At 34.5% G+C, this 22,486-nt stretch overlaps 1 protein-coding gene across 2 annotated transcripts in view; it reads right to left on the bottom strand.

Moving 5' to 3' along the window:
- Positions 1 to 22,486, bottom strand: part of DCDC1 (doublecortin domain containing 1) — a 265,682-nt gene that overhangs the window by 87,313 nt on the left and 155,883 nt on the right. For both annotated transcript variants that reach the window (XM_087718678.1, XM_087718686.1), the window contains exons 18-19: positions 20,523 to 20,678; positions 20,143 to 20,300 (exon numbers count right to left, since the gene is read on the bottom strand). In XM_087718678.1, coding sequence (XP_087574804.1) covers positions 20,143 to 20,300; positions 20,523 to 20,678 — 314 coding nt within the window. The remainder of the gene's footprint in view (positions 1 to 20,142; positions 20,301 to 20,522; positions 20,679 to 22,486) is intronic.

The raw sequence follows: 22,486 nt of genomic DNA, 5'->3' as shown, positions 1-22,486 counted from the left end.
ACATCCCCACTTGCGTGAGCAGTGGACAAGCATGTCCATACGCATTCCATTTGCTTGAGCGGCAAGTCCATGTGCTTGCTGGCCACTCACACAGAACCATCCCCCCCCCACCAGTCTGGAAAACTGGAAACGTTGGGGAATTCTGAGCTAGGCAATTGATCTTTATACCTTGGATGACTCTGGTGGGAATATATACACTTGGCATTCAGCTCTGGCATTTTTAGTTATCCCTTTCAGCAACATGCCTTGATATCATGAGGCAGCAATCCGGAACTGAGGCCGTAGATAAACAGATAAAACAAAGAAATAAAGATAAAATAAATTTACTCAGACTACTTCTGCAGAATTATCCAGTTAGTCCAAACCATTAGGCAACCTGACCAGATCCTTTCTCATTATTATCTCATTATTATCACAAACACCAACTATATAAATTTGCAATTGCAAAAGCTTTCAATGAATGGCTACTATTTTTTTTTAAAGTCTGGATAATATTTAAAGACCCACACCTTGAATACATTATATTAAGATTAATAGTATTTAATAGCATCAAAATGATTTATTTCTGTTGCAAAGTAAACCAAACTAATTGAGAAATGTTTGTATTAAAGAGATTTTATTAGGAGTAGAAATTTTAGATGCTTCATTTACAATCCACATATTCTTAAAAAAGATTACAAAAAAAAACACGCAGATTGAAAAAGGGAGATAAAAAATTGACATTAGATTTGGTCAAACTTTGGAAAATAAAACTTTACAAAATATCAATATTTAAATATTTAGACAATCAGTATTTATATTTTATTATTTTTTCTTATCTGGAAGGCAAATTTAATTATTCATAAGATTTGATAAGGTTACTTAACTCCTAAAAAATTCTGTGGTCTTACAATATATACAATACATGAGTTTTAAAAAGTAGAACTAAAATATCATGATTACCCACATTATAACAACATCCCAGGATCAGAGGAAAAAGCTTGACAGAGACTCCACTTGCATCCTCATCACATGCCCCGCAGAAGAACCAAGTCTTAAGAAATTTCCTGAACTCTTGGAGAGTATAAGCCAAGGATATTTCTATAATGCAATGGTGCTCAATCTGTGGTTCACAAGCCCCAGCAGGGCTGCAATGCCAGCCTAGTATCCACATAACCTCCAGTCACGACTATGGTTCCTCACTGACTTCTGTGACAGGACCTGGTTCTGTTGGCTCACTGGAGCTCTGGCCACTCTAGCAATGCTGGCATGAAATTGATTCACTAGTCTACCTCTCCACTTTGGCTCCAATGCCCAAAGTGGAGTCTCGGAGTACAAAGAGGAGAGTCTTGGAGTCAATCAGGACTCAAAAGTTCTGGCACAGAACGTCTTGATGGCTCTTCTCTCATCAGCATTTTTTCTGTTTATTGTTTATTACTGTTTATTAGATATTCACTTTGCAGAATAGAGAGGTTCAAAAAGGATACTTTGCAAGTGTGTATGAAATGCCTCTTTTTGAACTGTTAAAAAGCTGTATTTTTCAAAGCTCACACAGCTGCTTTGCAACATGTCCATAGCCTTCTCCATATGCACACACAAGCACTGACACCTTCTTTCATTTTTTTTTCCAAACCAAATGAAAGGAGAAAGATTACTACTGCACAACAGAACAGGACTAAGAAAAACTGGTGGCAATGAGGCATGACTGTAACCAAGCACACAAAAAAATGGCCATTATCTCCCTTATCCCATCTCTCCACAGCTCCCCATGATTTCAACAAGAATGAATATTCTTTTGATGCACCCAATTCTCACAACTATAAAGCAAAATGATTTAGAGATTTAGAGATTTTATTAACATTTGTAGGCCGCCCTTTTCCCTGAGGGGACTCAGGGCGGCTCACATAAAATCAGGGAGGGGAAATACAACAATGACATAGACACATATAATAAAAATAATAAGCAACATACATTCATCATTCGGGAGGGGCAACTATCCTTGTCCCCAGGCCTGACGGGCTAGCCAGTTCTTCAAGGCTGTGCGGAAGGCCTGGACGGTGGTGAGGGTACGAATCTCCACAGGGAGTTCGTTCCAAAGGGTAAAATGAGAAAAAATAGCTTAGGAATCATCTTTTTAAAACATTTCATTCACTTCTCACAATAGACAATGATATTGTCTGAGGCACAACACTTTCCCCATCAAGTCTCAGAACTTCTTCTCCCACCTACTCCCTCTCTTTTATGGACGGCATGTTTTATAATGTCTTCATTCATTTCTCTATGTTTACTAAAAATTCTGCCAAGGTACATTAATTTACCTGCTTGCTCTTGTTTGTTTTGGGCATTTATCTATAACTTACAATCATCTACTCCATTTACCTTGTTATTTTAATTTTCAGATCTATACCTTTATTTCATCATACTATTTATGTAATATTTGCTGGAAATTATTAAAATATTTAAAAACACATTCTTACGCTATCCAACGCATCTCTAAATCGTATATATTTATTCATAAACAACCAAGACAACATCACAGATCTTTGTCTTACTCCCTGGTCAAGGTAGAATCATTTGCGAAATATTTTACCTATTTTTATTCATACTTTAATTCTATGTACAATATATCACTCCTATTTAGCAACAATATTCAACTTCATATTTATACAAAACATTACATAATTTAAGCTTATTTTGTTCAATATACACTTTATCTTGATTAATAAAATTTAATAATGTTTTCCTCCCAAAGAAGAATATTTTCCCATATATTCCTCAACAAACTTTTTTGTTTAAAAGCAAAAAATCAGGCTTTCATACCTCTTGCTTGATATAAAACTAAACTTTACTTCCTGAGTCTTGATTACTGTCTTTTCTTGTGCCAAACAACTTCCAAAGCACACTTTAAAAATATTTTGTCCTTTTTTCAGGAGAATGCTTTCATATTAATATGATTCTTGTAAAAATTTTCAACCACTCCTTCCAATTCAGTTGCATTCCAGATCACTTTATTACATATTTTTAATTCTGTTTACTTTGTTGGGGACTTTCTTGTTTAGCCCTTTTTACATACTTCAATTTTTCCTTCCATCAAAATCTATTTTCCTTCTCCATCTTAACAGTTCTTTATTTTCCTCAATTACATTGTATTGTTATTTTTCTTTATATACACATTAAATAATATGCATCTCTAATCATTCTTTTGCAATGAATGTTGTCAAATGTGTATTGATTAAAATCCACAACCTTTTTTGTTTTATCATTTCACCAAAGATCCTTTCTCATCATTCCTATTAACATAAATCTGCACTCTTCAGTTGTAATCTATAATATACCTATTTTCATTGTTTCCAGAAACTTCAAAATCCTTTCCTTAAATCCACATTCGTGTCATCAAAGTTTCCAAATGAAGAAAACTTCATGCCTTTAAACTGGAGAAAATTGAGTACATAATTTTAGAAGTACAAATCATTCAATATAAAAGAAAAAAACCAACCAGACGTATCACTGGAAGAACTAATAATGAAGCAATGACTTCAATATTTTAGACATGTATTGTGAAGGCAAAAGTCATTAGAGAAGTTCCTGAAGGTTAATTGATTACCTACAGAGGAGTTTACAAAACGCAAAGATGCTGTTATTGACAGATAATCTTGTGAATTGATCCTGAAGTGACTGAATAAAAGAACAAGTCTTACACAGCGCTCCCACCCTTATATTGTGGCAGGAGCTTGCTGAACCTGCTTGTATAGAATTCCTCTAGAAAATTTTTTGATAGTTAACTGCCTGGAAGGGAAATGTTAAACCCTGGTTACTTTCTCAAATAATAAATATTGCACACAACACAATCCTCAAGGCAATAGTGCTATAGGAGAAATCCTCCTTGTAAAAATGAAGGCTATTTTCTCAAGAATGATGGAAAGCTCAGAATAGTATATACCTACTTCACATGATGTGGGACAGTTTATTTCCAGAGTATGAGATCTAGTCTACAAAGTCAACTGAGTAATGGCCATCTAGACTGAAGTTTTATGATAGTAACAATTTTTTCTTGAAACAGATACACACACACACACACACACACACACACACACACACAATTAGAACATGACCAACCCCCAAATTCTTGTGGCATTTGAAAACAGATTCATGTAGAAATTAAGAAGCATGCACATAAAATTGAATGCTGAATAAATACGTGTAAATGCCCAACAGTGCCAAGATGCTTAACATTAGCCACTATTTATGACTATCAGATCAAATAAGACTAGTTTTAAATCCTGTACATGAAAAATATCAAAGGATTCTTCATGGGTAGAACTGAACATCACATAAAGTTTCAGCAGAACCATAGTGACCAAGGTGTCTCATTCCCGAATAAGATGTGAAAAATTCCAATATCAGCTTCAAAGAATTGGAAGGAGAAGGAGAAGGACTAGTAAAAGTGATGGTGGAGGAGGAAATGTACATTTCCTATAAGATTTTTTTTTTAATTTCATACTGTCAAATCATCTTTATATCAAAAGACATATAATCATATATGTCAGAAATTTAAATGGTCCAACTGGCTTAGATTCATATAATTCATTTCAATTGTTTGAGAGAAGATAAGTGTTAAATTTTATGAACAGTACAACTCTTAAGCCGTCTTTAAAATCATATACTTTCCAAAGCCTCTCTATATTAAACAATGCTTTATAGTTTTATAATGAAGATCAAATGCAGCAGAATCCATATAATGAGAATACCTTTATAGATCAAACTGAGTTTTGTACAAGAGAACTGAACATTTACAGTGAGATGTTATGGAATAATAAACTTAAAAATTGTGCTGCATTTCAAGTTTATGCGACTATGATTATTTAATTTTCTTTTGTGCGTGCTCAAGTGTAGCTGTTATGTGACTACACATGAGAGAACCTGAAATTAATTTGTCTGTATAAGATCAGTGACTGTACAAATTCTTATGAAAACTAACATGCCATGACAATAGTAATTTTGATAAAATTACAGCAAGAACTGCAATTCTCTGCCATCTGGCTGTCTCATTTTAAGTACATTGATGTGCTTTTTATTACTTATTTACTCACTTCAACTACTTTCACCATTGTTAGAGTCTATATGTATTCACAGCAGAAGATTATATCAGCATAAAAAATGTTTTCATATTTTGTGTTTATTTTTTAAACAGAACAAGTTATAATCACCATATTTTTTAAAAAATACAAAAATATTTGCAAATTCCTTATTTATGTGTTAAAGTATGCATCAATTTTCTCTACTATCTACTTTATCTTTTATAATATGTGCAGGACCTCTAACATCCTCAATGTAACCTTTATTTACTTTTTAAAATTATATGTGGAAACTGAAACAGACATTTGTCTGAAAAATATAATCATAATTCTATAGTAATGAATAACTTCAAACATAGCAACTTACATATTTTTTAAAGCAAGAAGAAACTCATTTACTTGGGGTCATAGTATCAGTACTGTGCATTTCTAATTCATATTTATTCTAAGGAAAATCATCTCACTTTGATGACTTCTTATGAATACTAATGAGTCAATATTATGGGTCTTCTATATAAGGGGCGGAGAATGGAGGAAAAGGTCAAACACAGCCTTTATCCTCCTCCCGATAATTCCTTTCCCTAATAAAGGTGCAGATGTGAAAAACTTTGTTCTCAAAAGCTGCACAATATCATTATACCAACATTGTAATGCTTTAAAGCAAGGGACAATATTAGTACTGAGATATTTATGTGACAATTCTTCCCAGATAAATATATTAATCCACATGCTGTCCTGATAATAAAACACCAGAAACAGAACTAAAAATAAATTAACGTGAGTTAATTTTGTAGACTTTAAAGCTAGTACATTATAAAGAAGAACATACAATATAATTGATCACTTAGTTCTATTACACTGCTGTTCATTGAAATATAAATATTACCAGCATACACTTTTCACATTAAATATTTTTAAGATCAGCCTAGATGTGGTATATTTTGCACAGGTAATGGTACATCAATACTGAAATCTAATCAGTTTGCAGTACAGTGAATATTTTCTGTCAGATTTGTTGAAAAAATATGATGTTCATAAAAGAACAGGGGCTAATGAAAAATGTGTCATGATGTTATGATGCACCTTTTTCATTTACTGGCTAACTAAAACTGCCTATGTATTGAAATTTTAAAACACTCATTTTCAAACGTATCAATTTTGTTAATAATTTACTGGCATAGTAATAAAACAAATTGTATAAACAAATAAACAAACATAAATGAAAGTACTCTCATCAATCTTTGGTACCTGAATATTCAGTTCTAAGAATAATGAATGAATTCTAAACTGTAGACTGATTTTCAAAGAAGAGGGATTCAATTCTTTATCAAACAGATTAAATCTATATTTATCCTGACCAATAAATCCTGAATCTCTGATCTATCTTTAGTCTGACCGAAATATTTAAGAGAACAGTTCTTTGAATACTGTATCTGATTCTGGGCACCCCATTGTAGGGCAAACTTTAAAAATGAGTTTGTCCCAAGAAGAAGATGAGAAACAGCTCAGAATGAAACATATAGCAATAGCACTTAAACTTATATACCATTCCTTTACAGCACTTTCTCAGAGGTTCACAAAGTCAGCATATTCCCCCAACATTCTGGGCCCTCATTTTACCAACCTCAGAAGGATGGAAGGCTGAGTCATCCTTGAGCTGGTCAGGCTTGAACTCCTATTTGTGGGCAGAGTTAGCCTGCAATTTTGCATTCTACCCACTGTGCCAGGTTGCTCTTATGCTTTTATATGCAAAAAGTAATTGGAAGAACTGGAGATGTTTAGTCTACAAGAATGAAAACAGCAGTAAGACACATAGTAGCTGTTTTCAAGTAGCTTTATTCAGAGTTGTTTCAAGACAAGAAAAAAGGGGTTTACTGTATATTACAGTGAAGTAGATTTTGGTTGGACATTAAAAATGTTAATAGCAACATTTATCAGTGGAAGAGACTGTCTGAGGTGGAAGCCAACTCTCCTTTACTGGAAACACTTAAACAAAGGCGGGTTGACCACCTATAAGAGATGATGTAATAAAATATTGCTGCACCGAACAAAAATTTGGACTAGATGATGTCTAAGGTGTATTTCAATTCAATCTATGACTAAACTCTTCATTTATCATAATTCTTTAGTTGTGGCTATATTTGACCCTAATATACTTTTTCAGCTCTCAACTTTGCTTTCTCTTAGATTAAAAGAATGCTACACTTTTGGGTTGGTTTTACCAATGCAACTCTCGCTTCTGCTCTCAATGTTCTGAATATGATCTTAAGACTGTCCTTATTGGTTAATTCTGCATGACTGAAGTACAGATGATTTATAGAGATTGTATTTGAATTTCCTTGTTAATTTGTGGATACATAATTCACATTCCCATACAAAGCAAAAGCACCTTTCAAAACTTCTGGATATCACTATATAAAGCATATGTATAACAACCATGATCATATTAAGACAAGGTATACTACAAGAATGCTAATAATTTAGACAAAATACTAAAACTTGTAAGAGTACAATTCTGAATCACAGCTGTTTCTAGTTCCTGATCTAAAACAGTTCTACAAATGGATGGATGATTCCTGCAGTTTAGCATGAGAAATGCATGTGTTCTGTTAACAGTAATTCATCCATTCCACATCAGTTCTGACGTTTGAACAAATCTTCTCATGCCCAGTGATCATTCTAAAGCAAGAAAGGCCCAGTTTCCCAAATTAGGGGACAGATTTATTAGATTATTATATTAAAGTACAGAGATGTCAGGGAAGAAAAATTCTAATACCTCTCTTTCAAAAATATTATTTACAGACTTTCCAAATTGAGAGGAACCTAACAAAATGAACTACTCTTTCAGAACACAATTAATACGTATTTTATAAATCAAACTGTGAACATAGCAAACACAAAATAATATCTATCCTCCCATTATATTGCTTTTTTAAAATGAAAATGAAATGAATTATGTTGTTATTAGCTTTTTGCTGACTGGGGAGGGAAGAGCAGGCATTTTTACAAATATAAGGACCAATAAGTTATGTATGTGGCTCATTTCTTTGACAATTTCAGGCTGCTTGTCTTTCACAGGATTTCGTATGGCTATTTACATTTTCATTCAGTAAAAATCAATTACCTTCCTGCAATAAGCCTCATTTACTACCTTTGAGTATAATAGAAACACCATTAGGATGATGACATTACCCAAAAGAAAGGCACTACACAGTTGGTGGACATAAATTAGAACCCTTTCACATATGCATTAGAAATACTGCTGTGACTGAAATATGCATAAAAATCTGAATCTATTAGAGCTATTAGTGTGTGGTGCTGGTGATTTTGAAGGAGGAGGGGAGATTGTGATCTACTACTTCCACAAAATTATGTCTTTCCTCCCCACCCCCACCTCCTCAATGTGTGCTGCTGATGCAATAAAGCACAAGTCCCCAGCTGAGATGCATTTGGAAATGCCACTGAGCATGGTTTATGCGCTTCACTTCCTTTGCCAAAGCAAGACACTGTCAGTAAGAGAGTGCAGAAAGATAGTGCCAAGCCTGCTCCTCCTTCGCACCCTGACCTCCTCTCTTTGCGGATGTATGCCTTGGTGAATCTGCCACTCATGTGGAAAACGGCTCCTACGGATCAATTCATAGGTTTAGAGATATTTAACTCCCATCAAGCCCTCATTGTCTTATTGATATTACTCGAAGGCCAGCTTATTAGATATATTTACAAGGAGGGGAAACAAAATAATAATCTAGAAATTTCCCCCTCTGAGACAGGAAACTGTGCTAAATGTAGTTATTTTTACCAGGGGTTTTATAAGCTTAAGAAAACAAGATTATAGCTTATTACCAAGAAGAAGTTACTCTTAAAAAATTAAGTGTGAAAGTTAGGTTTCTCTGTATCATCAAATCTATTTGGTATCCTAGTATATCTCATATAATTTTTGTTAAATATTAGTATTCTGTAATGGTATGTGAAAATGACCTTAAGGGACAGGGGAAGAGATGCTGCCTGAAAACAATCAGACAAGAAAGAGGGGACTCTTCAGTGGCTTAATAGTTAGAGAAATAAATTTAGGAAGGACCTGCCCTAATGGATCAGACTATTAAAAGTGATGGCAAGAGATTTGTATTTTAAGACTGGAAAAAATCTGTTAATACAGCCTTACAATAAAGTACAATGAGCTCATCTGGTCATGCTTCCTGTCTGGTTTATCTGGCTTACCTGAGAGGGCTGACTGATATTTACTTTGCATTTTAATTCAAATATTTAATTGAGAAATAACAATTAATTAAATTCATAATTAGGTATAGTTCAATAATTAATTTTTATTTCATGTTAGAGGTGGCATAGCATATTATCTCAAACTTAATAGATTAATTATATGAGCCATATATTGTATGAACCATATAGTGGGGTGGCTAGTTAAACCTTTGCCCAGGTTTGGATGGTGCACCAGATACAGTTGTGCTTGGCGCCAGATAGTTTGGCTACAGTAATTTGGGCTCTAATCACCTCGCAGTTTGACTATTATAATATGCTGTTGCTGGGGCTTGCCTTTAAAGATTATTCAAAAATGTCAATTCAATTTACTTGTCCATGTGCTGACTGGCTAAATCCAATTAAGCAAAATTGTTCCTCTTCTTTGATAATTGCACACTTTTTCTATAGATTTACAAGTGCTTTTTATATACTATATTATTATTTTATTTTATTTTCAGGCTTGTAGTCACCGCCAATCTACTAATTCTGAGTGATATGAAATGAAATTTCTAAATTCTATTTAAAAAATTGAAGTTCTAGACATTACATAGAATGTCCTTCATGGCTTGAGACCAGATGTCCTTTGGGACTATCTGCTCCCAGTAGACAATGCCCAGCCCCTCCAGTATGTCAAATACACAATACACAAATACATGTTGAAGATCCCCACTCTTATGAAAAACTTTGGTTTTTTCACTGTTAGCGTTTAAGAGAAAGGTGGAAATAATCTTTTAGCTGGCTTTTGGGTCTTAATTTGGATGCTGTTACCATATGTTACAGATTAAGGTTATGTGTTCTTTTTACAATATTTAATTTAATTTAAGAAATGTGTAATATTTTCTAATTTCTAATTAGTTATTTTATGCATCAATACAAATCAAGAACAGTTAGCACTAAACAAAAAATAATATAAAACTAATATAACAAACCACAATGGTATAAATATGTACAGCCCAGTGGGCAGAACAAGTATTCACTCAGCAGAATAGGCACAAATACCTTCCTGAACTAATTCAGGTCTTTATGTCTCTATAAAAGGCAAAGAGTTCAACATTATCCAAACCTTCAGAAAAGCTCATTCCAACAGACAAGAGCAGCAAAACTGAAAGCCAATCTCTTAGGTCTTTTAGATGACACTGATTTAGACAGAGGATCTGAGAATGCCACCTTAGTAGGGTAGGCAAAAATAATCAGGGATAGGTCATCCCCAAAGTAACCCAGGCCTATACCATGTAGACCTCTATTAATGATAACCAGCACATTGAATTGCAACCAGAAGCCTACTGGGAGTATTCACAACTTGGGGAGTTGTGAATCTTTCTGGGTATAGCACAAGATGCACCCATTACAACTTGTAGACTGCATTCTGGACAAGAGTTCCAACTTCCAGATTCATCAGCACAATCCAATTAAGAGGCGATAAAAGTATGAATGACTATGACCACAACCTCTTGTCAAAAGTAAGAAAAATGATCTTGATGGAAAATATAACCACTACCCAGGTCAAACTATGTTTTTAAGTCCAAAACAAGAAGAGAATATTTGGAAGCAGCTCAGGCAGACACCTCTCTAATTTACTGGAATAAAAAAAAGGAGGAGGTATAGTGTGATCAGACTTGAGGTATAGTGTGATCAGGTAGTCCTTGACCTATTACCACAATTGAGCCCAAAATTTCCATTGCTAAGCAAGACAGGTATTAAGTGAATTCTGCTCCATTTTTTGACTTTACTTGCCATAATTGTTAAGTGAATCATTGCAGTTGTTAAGTTAGTAACACACTTGTTAGATGATTTTAGCTTCCCCACTGACTTTATTTGTCAGAAGGACACAAAAGGTGATCACATGATCCCAGGGCATTGCATAAATATGGCCAAGCACCCAAATGTTGATCACATGACTGTGGGAATGCTGTCATACAGGTGAAAAACAGTCATGTCATTTTTTTCATTCTCATTATAACTGTGAACTAAATGAATGGTTGTAAATCAAGGACTACATGCATTCTGTTATGATAGCCATTCTCATAAAAATAGTTTTAGCCTTCCTGTGTTGATTTCCTGGTCTAGTCTACATATTCAAAAAACAGTACAATTGGCACAGAAGATGGAACTGTGCAAAAGCCTTCCAGGTTCTAGTTGCTTGTCAACTTCTCAAGCAGGAGTTGTTGATTCAGGAGGACCACAAATTGCACTAAGACCCTGTCTTGCCAGTGTTACTTTAAGATGAAGTCTATTTTTACCCTAACATCTAAAGCCTCCAGATACTGAGAAAAGACAGAGACAGCATCATTTTCCTGGCTAACAACAGAAATATACAGCTGATTCAGTAGCCTACTAATGGTACTTAATTCTGTGTTGATGGATGCAGCTTTAACCACATGTTAAACAGATTGTTGGGGGCAATATACTGACTCTGTAAACCACTTAAAGAGAGCTATAAAGCACTAAGAAGTGGTATACAAGTCTAAGTGCTATTGCTGTTACTATTGTGGGTGAAAATTGTCCGACTCCATTGGACCTAGCAATGGTTTTTTGAAAAGGTGGTGGACCAGTTCTTCTTCAGGACTGGTAGAACCATTCCCTTTTAATGGTTTTATGTAAATATTGTTTTACATTTCGTCAGTAATGCTTTGCAGAGATTTTATTTAGAGCAACAGAAAAGCAGAATGAAATAAATATATTAATTTTAAATTTAACAATATTAAGTCAACATCATGTACATTTAAGATGGCTAAGAAAAAAATATTACTAATTTAATTACTATTAAAATTACTATTTTAATAGACCTTTAAAGAACAAAGTCATTTATCAGAAATATTCCATTTCTAATTCCATATTTGTTATTTATTGCTATGAAGGAGTACTATATTCCTTCTTCAATCCATTGGTTAGATTTTTATTCCTATAAAACTGTAACCCAGTTGGAAAGAGTCCAAGGACTGTAGGGATTATTAAGAATTTCCTCTCCATTCCATTAATAAATGGAACCAGAACTAGCAATATGCTCTTGAAAAAGTTACTTCTTCTAGGAATACATACATCAGTCACATTATTATTATCCCTGAAAATCAGAATGAAACAAAACAGGGACATTATATTAGCAAAAGAAAAAAGATGGTTACATTTGTTCGGAACTTGTTAGTGGCTGCTTGTATGTGAATGCATTTTGTTCTCTCCAAATAGCTTCGCTACAGGCTAGAACCTTTCCACTGTGAGCCATCAGGGTTGGAGGTACATTTGCTGAGCGTGCACACATCCACCTGTGCACATGCCTGTGCAAACACATTCACATGCTGAGTGCAAGCTGGCAGTCAGCAACAAAGTTCAATTTAAGTTAACAAGTACTTATAAATCTGGGACAAAGGCCAATAAGATACATTTTTTTAAAAAAATACATATTTCTTCTACCAATTATTAAAGAAAGACCATTTCTTTTTATTAATTATATTTATAATTAATAAATATAATATAATATCTTTATATAAATATAATATCTTTTTCCCCCAGGAGTTCAATGAAGTATATAGTCAGAGGCATATGAAAGGGGAGGGGGTCAAGAGAGGTCAAATTGTAAGATTAGTGTTGCACAACTGTGAAGCAAGCTATCTGTGAGGTGATGTCACACACATGTACAAGAGAATAGAGCTTGTGATACAATGGCATGATGCTTTTACCCTGCAAATATATAGTTAGTTCTTGATATTTTCATTTTCACCCCTCCAAAAAGAAGTCAAGGAAATGGGCTGGGCTGAGATAGACTGAGTAGCTGAAAGTCATTGAGTAAATTTCATGGCTGGGGTAAACCTGAACTTGAGTCTTCCCATGTTGAAATTTAATTTCATTCTAGAAAATTTCTTATAAAGTCCCTAACTTTAGTCTTCTCTGCATTCTTCCCACTTTATCAGGTAATCTGGTATCCAACAATCTAGATTTAGTATAATGTCTATTATACATGATATTGTAATAACTTCTGACATCTTACAAATTTTTGAGAGTGCTCTAGAGAAGCACTTCATTTTGCTTGTTTTAGTGACTGCAATCCAACATTCCAAGCGTTAGTCTAATGCATATGATATACATTCTGGTATCTTGCAAAGTTTTTCCAGGAGTGTTCACTGCAATGGAATATCTGCTGTCCTTCTGTGTTGTGGTGCACATCAAAGACCCATTTAATTTCCCACTTTGCCTGGAACAGGCTCCATAGATTTGGGCTTTGTGTCACCATGAAGAGCCGCAGGGAGAACAAGAAGCCAGTTGGATGTAGGATGATGTGCCAATATGCTAAGCAATCACTGGCAAGGTTACTCAATGGTAGTTACACCATTGATGAGCATAAATGAAGCAGCTTCTTTCTGAATAGGCCCCTCTCAATATATGCAGATTTCTCTTTGGGAACATAAAGGGGCTGTTTATCCATATTCAACTCTTCCACTATTTTCAAACTTTGCAGAGCTATTGATTGCAATTTTTTTTCATGAAAAATATGTCTCTCTTTCCCACCTCTTAGGAAATAAAATCCAATTTTCCACTTTCCTTCTTATTTTCTGCCTAACACTTATTCACTTATTACAAACTGGTCACCCCCCCCCCCTTCTGTGGCCTGAGATACTTTTTACATGCTGGTTGTCCCATCTGTGACTCTCCTTCCTGTTTCCAAAAGTCATTTTTCCTACCTTTACAATGGTGAAATTAATTGGAAGTAAAATATATGTGAAATATTATAATAAGGCTAAAGCTCTGATTAACAACTTGACTGTCTGTTCTGGATTATATAATATTTCCAAACCACCTCCGCTTACAATGACTGCAATAACCAAAATAGGGAGTTACCAAAACGTGAATAATTGAATGTTCGAAACTGGTATATCAGCCGATATTGTTAAAAAGTGCAATGAACTACTGAGAAAACCTGTACCTCTAAAAGAGTGTGGTATCAAGAGCAAAGCTATGATTCTGATGTTATAAAAGGTGGGCAATCTTCTTCAAACAAGTTGACTATAATTCATGCAGACAGTTGAACCAAACAGTCTCACTCCGAAATCTGGATCCTGACTGAGTCATCACTCATCTATTAGCACTGGTAACAACATCCTAGGACTGAACTTGATGTAGCGAAAAAAAATTAGAACTCAATGTCATTCACATATTGCTATCTCAGTCCCACTCACAAGATAACTTTCTCATAAGCTTAATGTAAATATTAAAAGCATAGGGGATGGTGTGGATACTTAAGAATCTGCTGCCACAGCAAAATGATAATCCCATTTTATCTAGATTATATTCTAGAATAGGCCATGTACCTAAGGAATGACACCAGGATGGCATAGCAGAGCATAGCATAGTTGTTCCAGTCCCCAGTTAGCATCTATTTAGGATTACTGTGGTTAATAAACCTGAAACATTTGAGAGATCTCCCAAAACTAATAAGGTTCCATTCTCCCTTAGGATAGTATGAACTAGGATCGTCGCCAAACTGAAAAAAGACCTTTCAATAATAAAGTGTGCATTTATTTATGTAAAATATTAATATTCTGCTTGAAATTAAGAAAATCCTCCCTTTTTTCTATTTAAATATAAAATCTTATCTACTTTATTCCTTAGACATTTCTGTAAAAAGAACGTTAGCTTTCATAAAATTGTCATTTTCATAAGTGGATAATACATATATTACTGATAAATGGATTGCTCCATTCCATCATTTATATCATAAACAGTACTTATGGTCAAATTATTCATATTTTTTTCTCAAAATTGGCATGAAAGATTACAATATGTCTGCAAACAAAGAATCATGGTTATACTTTTTCTCTCATTACAGCCCCAGATTTATTTTATTCCATGAAGGAAGAAAAACATCTGCTTTATTCCAGAACAAATTATCACTAAGGAAGAGCAATTAAGACTGGGTTGCATCCAATACTGGCTATCTGCCAATAAAAATAAAATGCTGGTCTAACAGATTTCCCTTCCCTTTCAGTCCTCCCCCCACATCTGTTCTGAAAGCTTGGAGGATCTCTAAAGCAGATCCAGGAGGCATCTGTGGTAATAAGTAGAAGAGATCACATGAATGCAAATCTCCTTAACTAATGAGTGTAATCCAGTTTTAACCATTGTAAACAACAGTTTGTGTTCCTATAAAGAAAAGTGCACATACAAAGTTTGCATGCCAAATGATACATTTATTTTCTTTTGCTCTTCTACCTTATTATGTGCTTTTAACCAAGAGGTTAAAAGAACTTTGCATATATTCAGGTAAAAGGTCTTAGCATGTATGCGTCCTGAAGGAAAAGGAAAACAAACCCTTATTTATAATTAATTTACTTTCCATTGCAGAAACTATGATATTGAAATAAGCAAAGGCAAGTATAATTAAAGCAATGAGACAAAATGGTAACTTTAGCTGACTAAAGGAAATTTAGGAATATTAATCACTGTAAACAGTTAACAATATTAAAATATTGAGATAAACATTTGACATATTTTTATAAAATGGACAGACCATCAGCTCACTATTTTCTATGCAAATTTTAAAAATATTCAATTTTTTGACTGGAACAGTACAATCCAAGAAGGATCCTAATTTCACTTAGAATGCCCTGCAAAGGTCTAATATCCTATATAAACTTGTACTTTATAATTAAATAAATGCCAAGTAAATCATTGAAAGAAATGTCAATCCCATCACTGGCAGCTGCTTTCCCTCCTGAAGGGGAGGGAAGAGTAGGAGTAGGGCAGCAAGTAACCCCTACAGCAGTCAGCAAAGTCACTAGTGGGAAAACAACAAAGGCCTTTCCATGCAACTAGCACAGATGTGCCCAGAGCCAAACTGTCAGAATCAGTTAAGATGACAGCTACTCACAGTTGATTATTTCCTTCTCACAGGTCACTGGGTGACAAGCTGGGTCACCATGCTTTGTTGGCTGCTACAGTTCTCCCTCCACAACATCTATTCAATTTAAATAAAGGTAAGTTGCTCAATTTAATATAATAATGCAAACAACTGCATCCTCACATTGTCAGGAGAAAAAAATGATACACACCTTGAATTAGTTTTTCTGTGATCCTGAGATAGGGAGAGGAAAAATGGATTTGAATTATCTAGCTCAAACAGAGAACTAAATAATTTTGTCAAAATGCATGTAATGAAAGCTAATTTGTCCCCAATTCAAAGCTTTAACCTTTAGAACATTTAGATGGCAAATAAATCATGAGGAAAACCTTAGATTTTTAGTCAAAAGAATCTGTCATGAATTCCTCACAGAAGAAAATAAAGTATGATGTTGAAAAAAATATTAAAACACAAACATCTATATGCTATAGTTTAAAGAGCAAAGCAATACTGCAAAAAAAGTGCTTTTAGTTAAATTTAAATTACAGGAATTTGTTTACCCAGTGGGAATACAGTGCAGTAGATACTGTAGGTGGCCAATTTTACCAAAATCAGTGAAACAAAAAATGTGGATGACACTGAGGGCAAGTTAATGAAATTATTAATAATAATTTTTAAAGAATAAATCTGTTAGAAAATTGTGTTCATGTCCAATCTGTAACAACATAATTTAAAAAAATAACAAAAGCTTTCTTTTAATTAGAAAATATATCTTATAAATCTTATGCCTTGTTCTTAATATGCTTTAAGTTATTTGGAGTCATCTCCTGTGCTCCTTTTAAGTAGATTGCAACAAGTACAACAAATAACTTACACATTGGATGAATATACTTTTCAGATAAAAATCAATGGGCATTAATGCTATTTCTATGGCACCTTCTTGGAACCTAAAAACAGTTCTTGAAGATCAAGGAACTTTCTGAAATATTGTATGATTTGGCATGAAACTTCTCTGAAAAGTTTTCTGCTGTTTGTCTCCTCACATTAGAACTTCCCCCTTTCAAAAAGTTCCCTGATTGTGCCTTTTATTGACATAAGGGGCTGAAATAGAAAGGCGTGGGAAATGCCTGTTGTTCAAGAACAGTTGCACTTAACAACATACTGTATAAGGTCATTTTGATTAAAGACAAAGTGCTGACAGTCATGAAAAATACGTTCCATCCCTTATAGCAGAATCCTTGCCAGCATAAAATTGGAATAATAAGAAAAAGCTTTATATTGCCTCCCATCTCTTTGTAAACAAGAACAAACAGAACATTTTCATATTTACTGTTTTTCTGTGAAAATAATAGACTCTTATTTTCTTTTTACCCCCGAAATAAGTGCTTGGCCTTATTTTCGGGGTAGCGTTATTTTCTCAGCAAGTGTGGTCACCTTATGGCTGTTGCTGTGTTGCAATATTTTGGGGGGAGGGCTTATTTTGGGGGAGAATTTATTTTAGCACATGTGCTCAAAAGACCAATTGGTCTTATTATCGGGGGGGTCTTATTTTCGGGGAAACAGGGTAGTATTACAGTATCACTTTTTACCCATTGTTATTACAGAAGAAATAATACAACAGGAGAATATTTTCCTTTTCCATACTAATTCATTTTGGATCCTATTTTTTATTAATTATATTACTCAGAGATTTTCAAAAATATGTTAGAGTGAATCATATTATTAATCTGGATTATATTAAAATATAGAAAAATAATACAGATGCATCTTCTAAAATAGTGGTTCCCAATCTTTGCGGCTTGGTGGCCGAGCTGGGGGTGGAGAGAGAGGAACTAAGCTGCATGAACAGTGGGCTGGTATGCATGCATTCATGCACGCATCCCTTGCGTGAGTAGTGGGCTAGCATGCATGCAGGTCGACTTGTGCAAGTCCCCGCCGGCCCACTGCTCATATAAGTTGAGCTGCATACATGCATATGCTTTGTCTAGCCATTCACGTGGCCCAATTCCAAATAGGCCATGGCACAGTAGTGAGCTGCGGTCCAGGGGTTGGGGACCTTTTTCTACAAAACCTAGTGAATCCACTGATTCGTTAAATGAAAAATTTAAGATATTACAGGAATATTGCTTGGAGGTAATGAATCAGAAGTGGCTCTTGGGATAATAAGAGTTTCTTCTTCTACTTACCTCCGCAACTTTTAATCTGTTACCCCTGGCCGGATTTCAGTCCTGGATTAAAGCCAAAGCTGCTCCAAAACACTCTCAAAATCAGGTTCTAATCAGAATTCTAAATACAGGTCCAGAACATCCCAGAACTGTTTTAATCACAGTTGGCCTCAGTCATATATAATACCTAATATATAGTATCTAATTATAGGAGAAATGCAATTTGACCAGGAGAAAATGGTAAGAAGTATAGATCAAAGTTTGGCAAACTCTACCTATCAAGAAGGTTTTTCCTAGAACAGAAGGCTATCTAGTGCCAGAATCATTGAAGAACATGTAACACAGTATAGCCTGTGTCTGCCTTTAAGACTGGCATGAAATTTGCCATACTGTTGGCCCATTAAAAATTAAATGATTAAAACTAAATTTATTTATATATTAAATATATATTTTATGTATTAAAAGGATTTATATGCTTGTCTACCTCAAAAAGCAATCCCAGGTGGCTCACAACAACCAATAAAAAGATGAATAAAACAAATCAAACAGGAATAAAACCAGGCACTAGCCTCATGACTTAGCCCCATCCTAGACCAGTGCTTGGGGGGAACAGCTAGGTCTTCACGCCCTTCTGAATGGCTAAAAGGGTAGAGGCCTCAGATCTTAGATGGGAAACTATTCCAAAGACTTGGGCAAATGCAGTTCCACAAATAATCTGGTCCTCTGCCATGTAGAATTTTAAAGGTGATAACCACTCCTTGAACTGCACCTAGAATCCAAGCGAAAGACTGTGCAGCTCACAGAACAATAGCGCACAACTTGCGCAAACTGTGAGTATCAGAATTACTATGCTGCTGCATTCTGGCCCAGCTGCAGTTTCTGATAGTCTTCAAGACCAGCCCTGCGTAATGTAGATTGCAATAATCCAGCTATAAATAACACAATGTAAACTAGCAGGTATTCAGGACATTATTGCACAAAGCATGCTCAAAAGCTGATGAATAGCTGAAAAGAAACAGAAATGCTATAATACAAGATCCTCTCTGAGAAGTGAGATAGCGGTACTGATTTTCGTATAAATATCTACAGAACTATAAAATTCTTCACTTGAGTCTTGAACACTTCAAAGCTGATATACGTTATGAAGAAAGGCAGGAAAAACATAATGTAATGCTGGGCTTATTTCAGCAAAATTTATATTTATGTAATATAAAACTAGCAACCCCTAAATAGGTTCCATAAGTTTATTATGAAAACTAAGAAATGAATATGTAAAAAAAATAGAATTGTAGCATTCAGTACTATTTTATATAGTTAAAATGAGAATTGAAAGATGTAAATATTTTTATTAATTGTATTTTTTTATTTTCCCTTTTAATGCATTTTAGTAATTTCATTGCAAATCTGTATTAAATGTATAAGTGTTATCTTCTTACAATGGTCAATATAACCTCCATTTAAGACACCTAGAGAATTTGCAACAATTTATTTATATGAATCTAGAAAACTCTTATTTCACATATGTAGAATTAATAAATGATAATTAAGTACCATAAATTATGCACTTTATGGGGTTATGCTACAATTCATGCATAATACGTAATGATACTTTGTCCTCAGTGATAAGTGTAGACATCAATCTTTTTTTAAAAAACCTGCATAAATGTCACCTCCTTCCTCCCCCTTCCATTAGATTTGGTTAAAACTCCATTTCTTCTTGCAAGCCAGAGGGCTTTTGAGATATTTCACTAAGATCCAGGAAATCAATCTTACATAAAACTGAAGGAAAACATCTAATGTCATTGAACAATAAATATCAACTCTGTCACTAGCTTACCTTTGAGCTGAGGCCTTAGGATGTTTCTCTTCTAGTTTCCTCACCAATGCTACTGTCAGCTGGCAATTCTCGCCTGAGGTACCTTTAGGCATTAAATGGGCGTCCAAAGGTCTGGAAAGTTGTTTCTCCTTACTGTTGTGGTCACTATTTTCTAAAACCTGTGGAATTAACATATACTGAATCCTAATGCTTATGTTGACTAAAACTCAGCAATCAGATAATTTTAATATGGGGAAAATCCTTTTTTTTGAAGTACGATATTTGTATATTGAGTATTCGCTTTTGTATTGTTGGTCTCTTTTCTGGACCCATATATGTTAAATTGTAATATTTCTCTTCAAATGATTTTCCTGTGGAAAAAAAAAGCCAGTTGGTCTGACCTCTCTCTGGTTCTGCAGTGGAACAGGGATGTCTTCTGAGTTGTCATCTATCTTTTGATGAAGTACAGACTGGACCTCATGTGTTGGACATTTGATCTGGACCATCTCTTTTACATTTAACTCTTCTAGGTAAGTTAGGACAAACTCAGGGTAAGCCTGTAGTGAGGAATAAAGGCAGAGTAGTTGCACAAGTCTGCAATTCGCAAACAAACAACCAGTGATATACTAGTAAAAGCATAATTTATTGCCATGGACAGGCTTTGTTAGGAGCCACCAAACAGCTGATCAATATGCGACATGGTACAACTCAACTCTACTCTCAGCTAGCTCACAAAATTCCTGAAGATTTGCCTCTCATGAGCCAATAAAGCTGGTTGCAGCTCACTCCCGCATATAACTTTCAAAAGTTAGAAGAGAATCTAAGTTTTTAATTATTTATGTATTTAATACATATAGAATATTAAATTGGTACTCATGCAATATTGAAAGACATACAGTATTTCATATCCCACCCCCCATTACGAGAAGAGGGAAATGATGAATTTATGTCAAATTCACAATATACTAGCTATAGTACAGTTGGGCAACCTCTGGCACCTTTCCTATATTTCAAACCTTATTTGATAGTCCTGCCCTTCCATTTCTTTAAGTGAAAACAGCTAGAAATGGTTGCAGCATCCCCTTTAAAAAAATATGTGCAGGTATTGGAATAAGAATCCAGAATGAATCCATTATAAAAGCAGAGCATATGCGTTTAGCTGTATTCTTTTGATGTCACCTTTAGGAATGAAATGTTTACTGCTGTATTGTTGCTGTACTGTCAAATTTAATTTGAACTTTTTAGTGATTCATTGATTATGGAATATATAGCTTGAAAAGAGGCAGTGAATTCAAGGAAATGTAGTGCTATATTTTCTTATTTCTCTCCTCCTTTAATGGGGTAAGAATTACCTCATTAGAATATTTGTCATATTTGAAGACTGCTATCTTCCATTTCAAAGAATGTGTTTATTTATGACCAATATATGTCTTTTTTTCTAATTATCTTGTTTCTTTACCAGTTGTAAAGTTATAAAATAGGAGTATCCTATTAATAAGTACATATGTTCAAATTATCTTTAATTAAAAATTCTACATAAGATCTATATAACCTTGTGACTCTTTGCTGTTAGCTCAACTGGGTATAAGAGACCAGTAACTGATTGTAACCCACTAGCTTTGAAAAATAAAATGGTAGTTTGGATCCTCTCCACTTGTTGGCATTCATTGGATAAGTTTTGCACTGATTCCCCAAAATCGAATGGTCAAGAGATGATACCTCAATTGCCAGCATCCAGGAAGAAGCCATTTCAAGTGCTACTGTTGCATTGAAGTAGCTCCTCCACAGAAGCCAGGTGTCATCTGTAAGATGTGAACAACTCTAATGGGTGAGAATTTTGAGGTCTGCTTGATGTTTACCAGACTTCAAGAAAACTCCTGAGAAAATAACACTAGCATGAGACAGCTTATTTCATTAATATCTCAATGAGATTTCTTAAAGAACTTATAAGCAAAAGAAATTAAAGATATGATAAGAAAAAAGGAAATATGGCTAAACACCTTCCCTCAACTCTTCCCTTTTACATTACTGATTTCTGGGTCCTGGTACATAATTACAGAAGTAACAAAGAACTATTCCCTAAGTCAGTGTTTTTCAACCACTGTGCCGCGGCACACTAGTGTGCCGTGACATAGTGTAAGGTGTGCCGTGGGAAAATTACTTTATATATAGTCAATATAGGCACAGAGTTAAATTTTTTTAACATTTTCTAATGGTGGTGTGCCTCGTGATTTTTTTCATGAAAAAAATGTGCCTTTGCACAAAAAAGGTTGAAAAACACTGCCCTAAGTTAATGTTTCCAGAACTATGAATTTGTACTAAGACATTTAAGACAATAGGCACCCCGCTCTTCTATCAAGTTTTG

The sequence above is a fragment of the Thamnophis sirtalis genome, unplaced genomic scaffold (assembly GCF_051295495.1).
Source record: "Thamnophis sirtalis isolate CommonGarterSnake01/CBP01778 unplaced genomic scaffold, rThaSir2_p1.2 scaffold_1, whole genome shotgun sequence".
Lineage (NCBI taxonomy): Eukaryota > Metazoa > Chordata > Lepidosauria > Squamata > Natricidae > Thamnophis > Thamnophis sirtalis.
The sequence above is the reverse complement of the archived record's forward strand: the minus strand, read 5'-3'. Positions and strand labels throughout refer to the sequence as shown.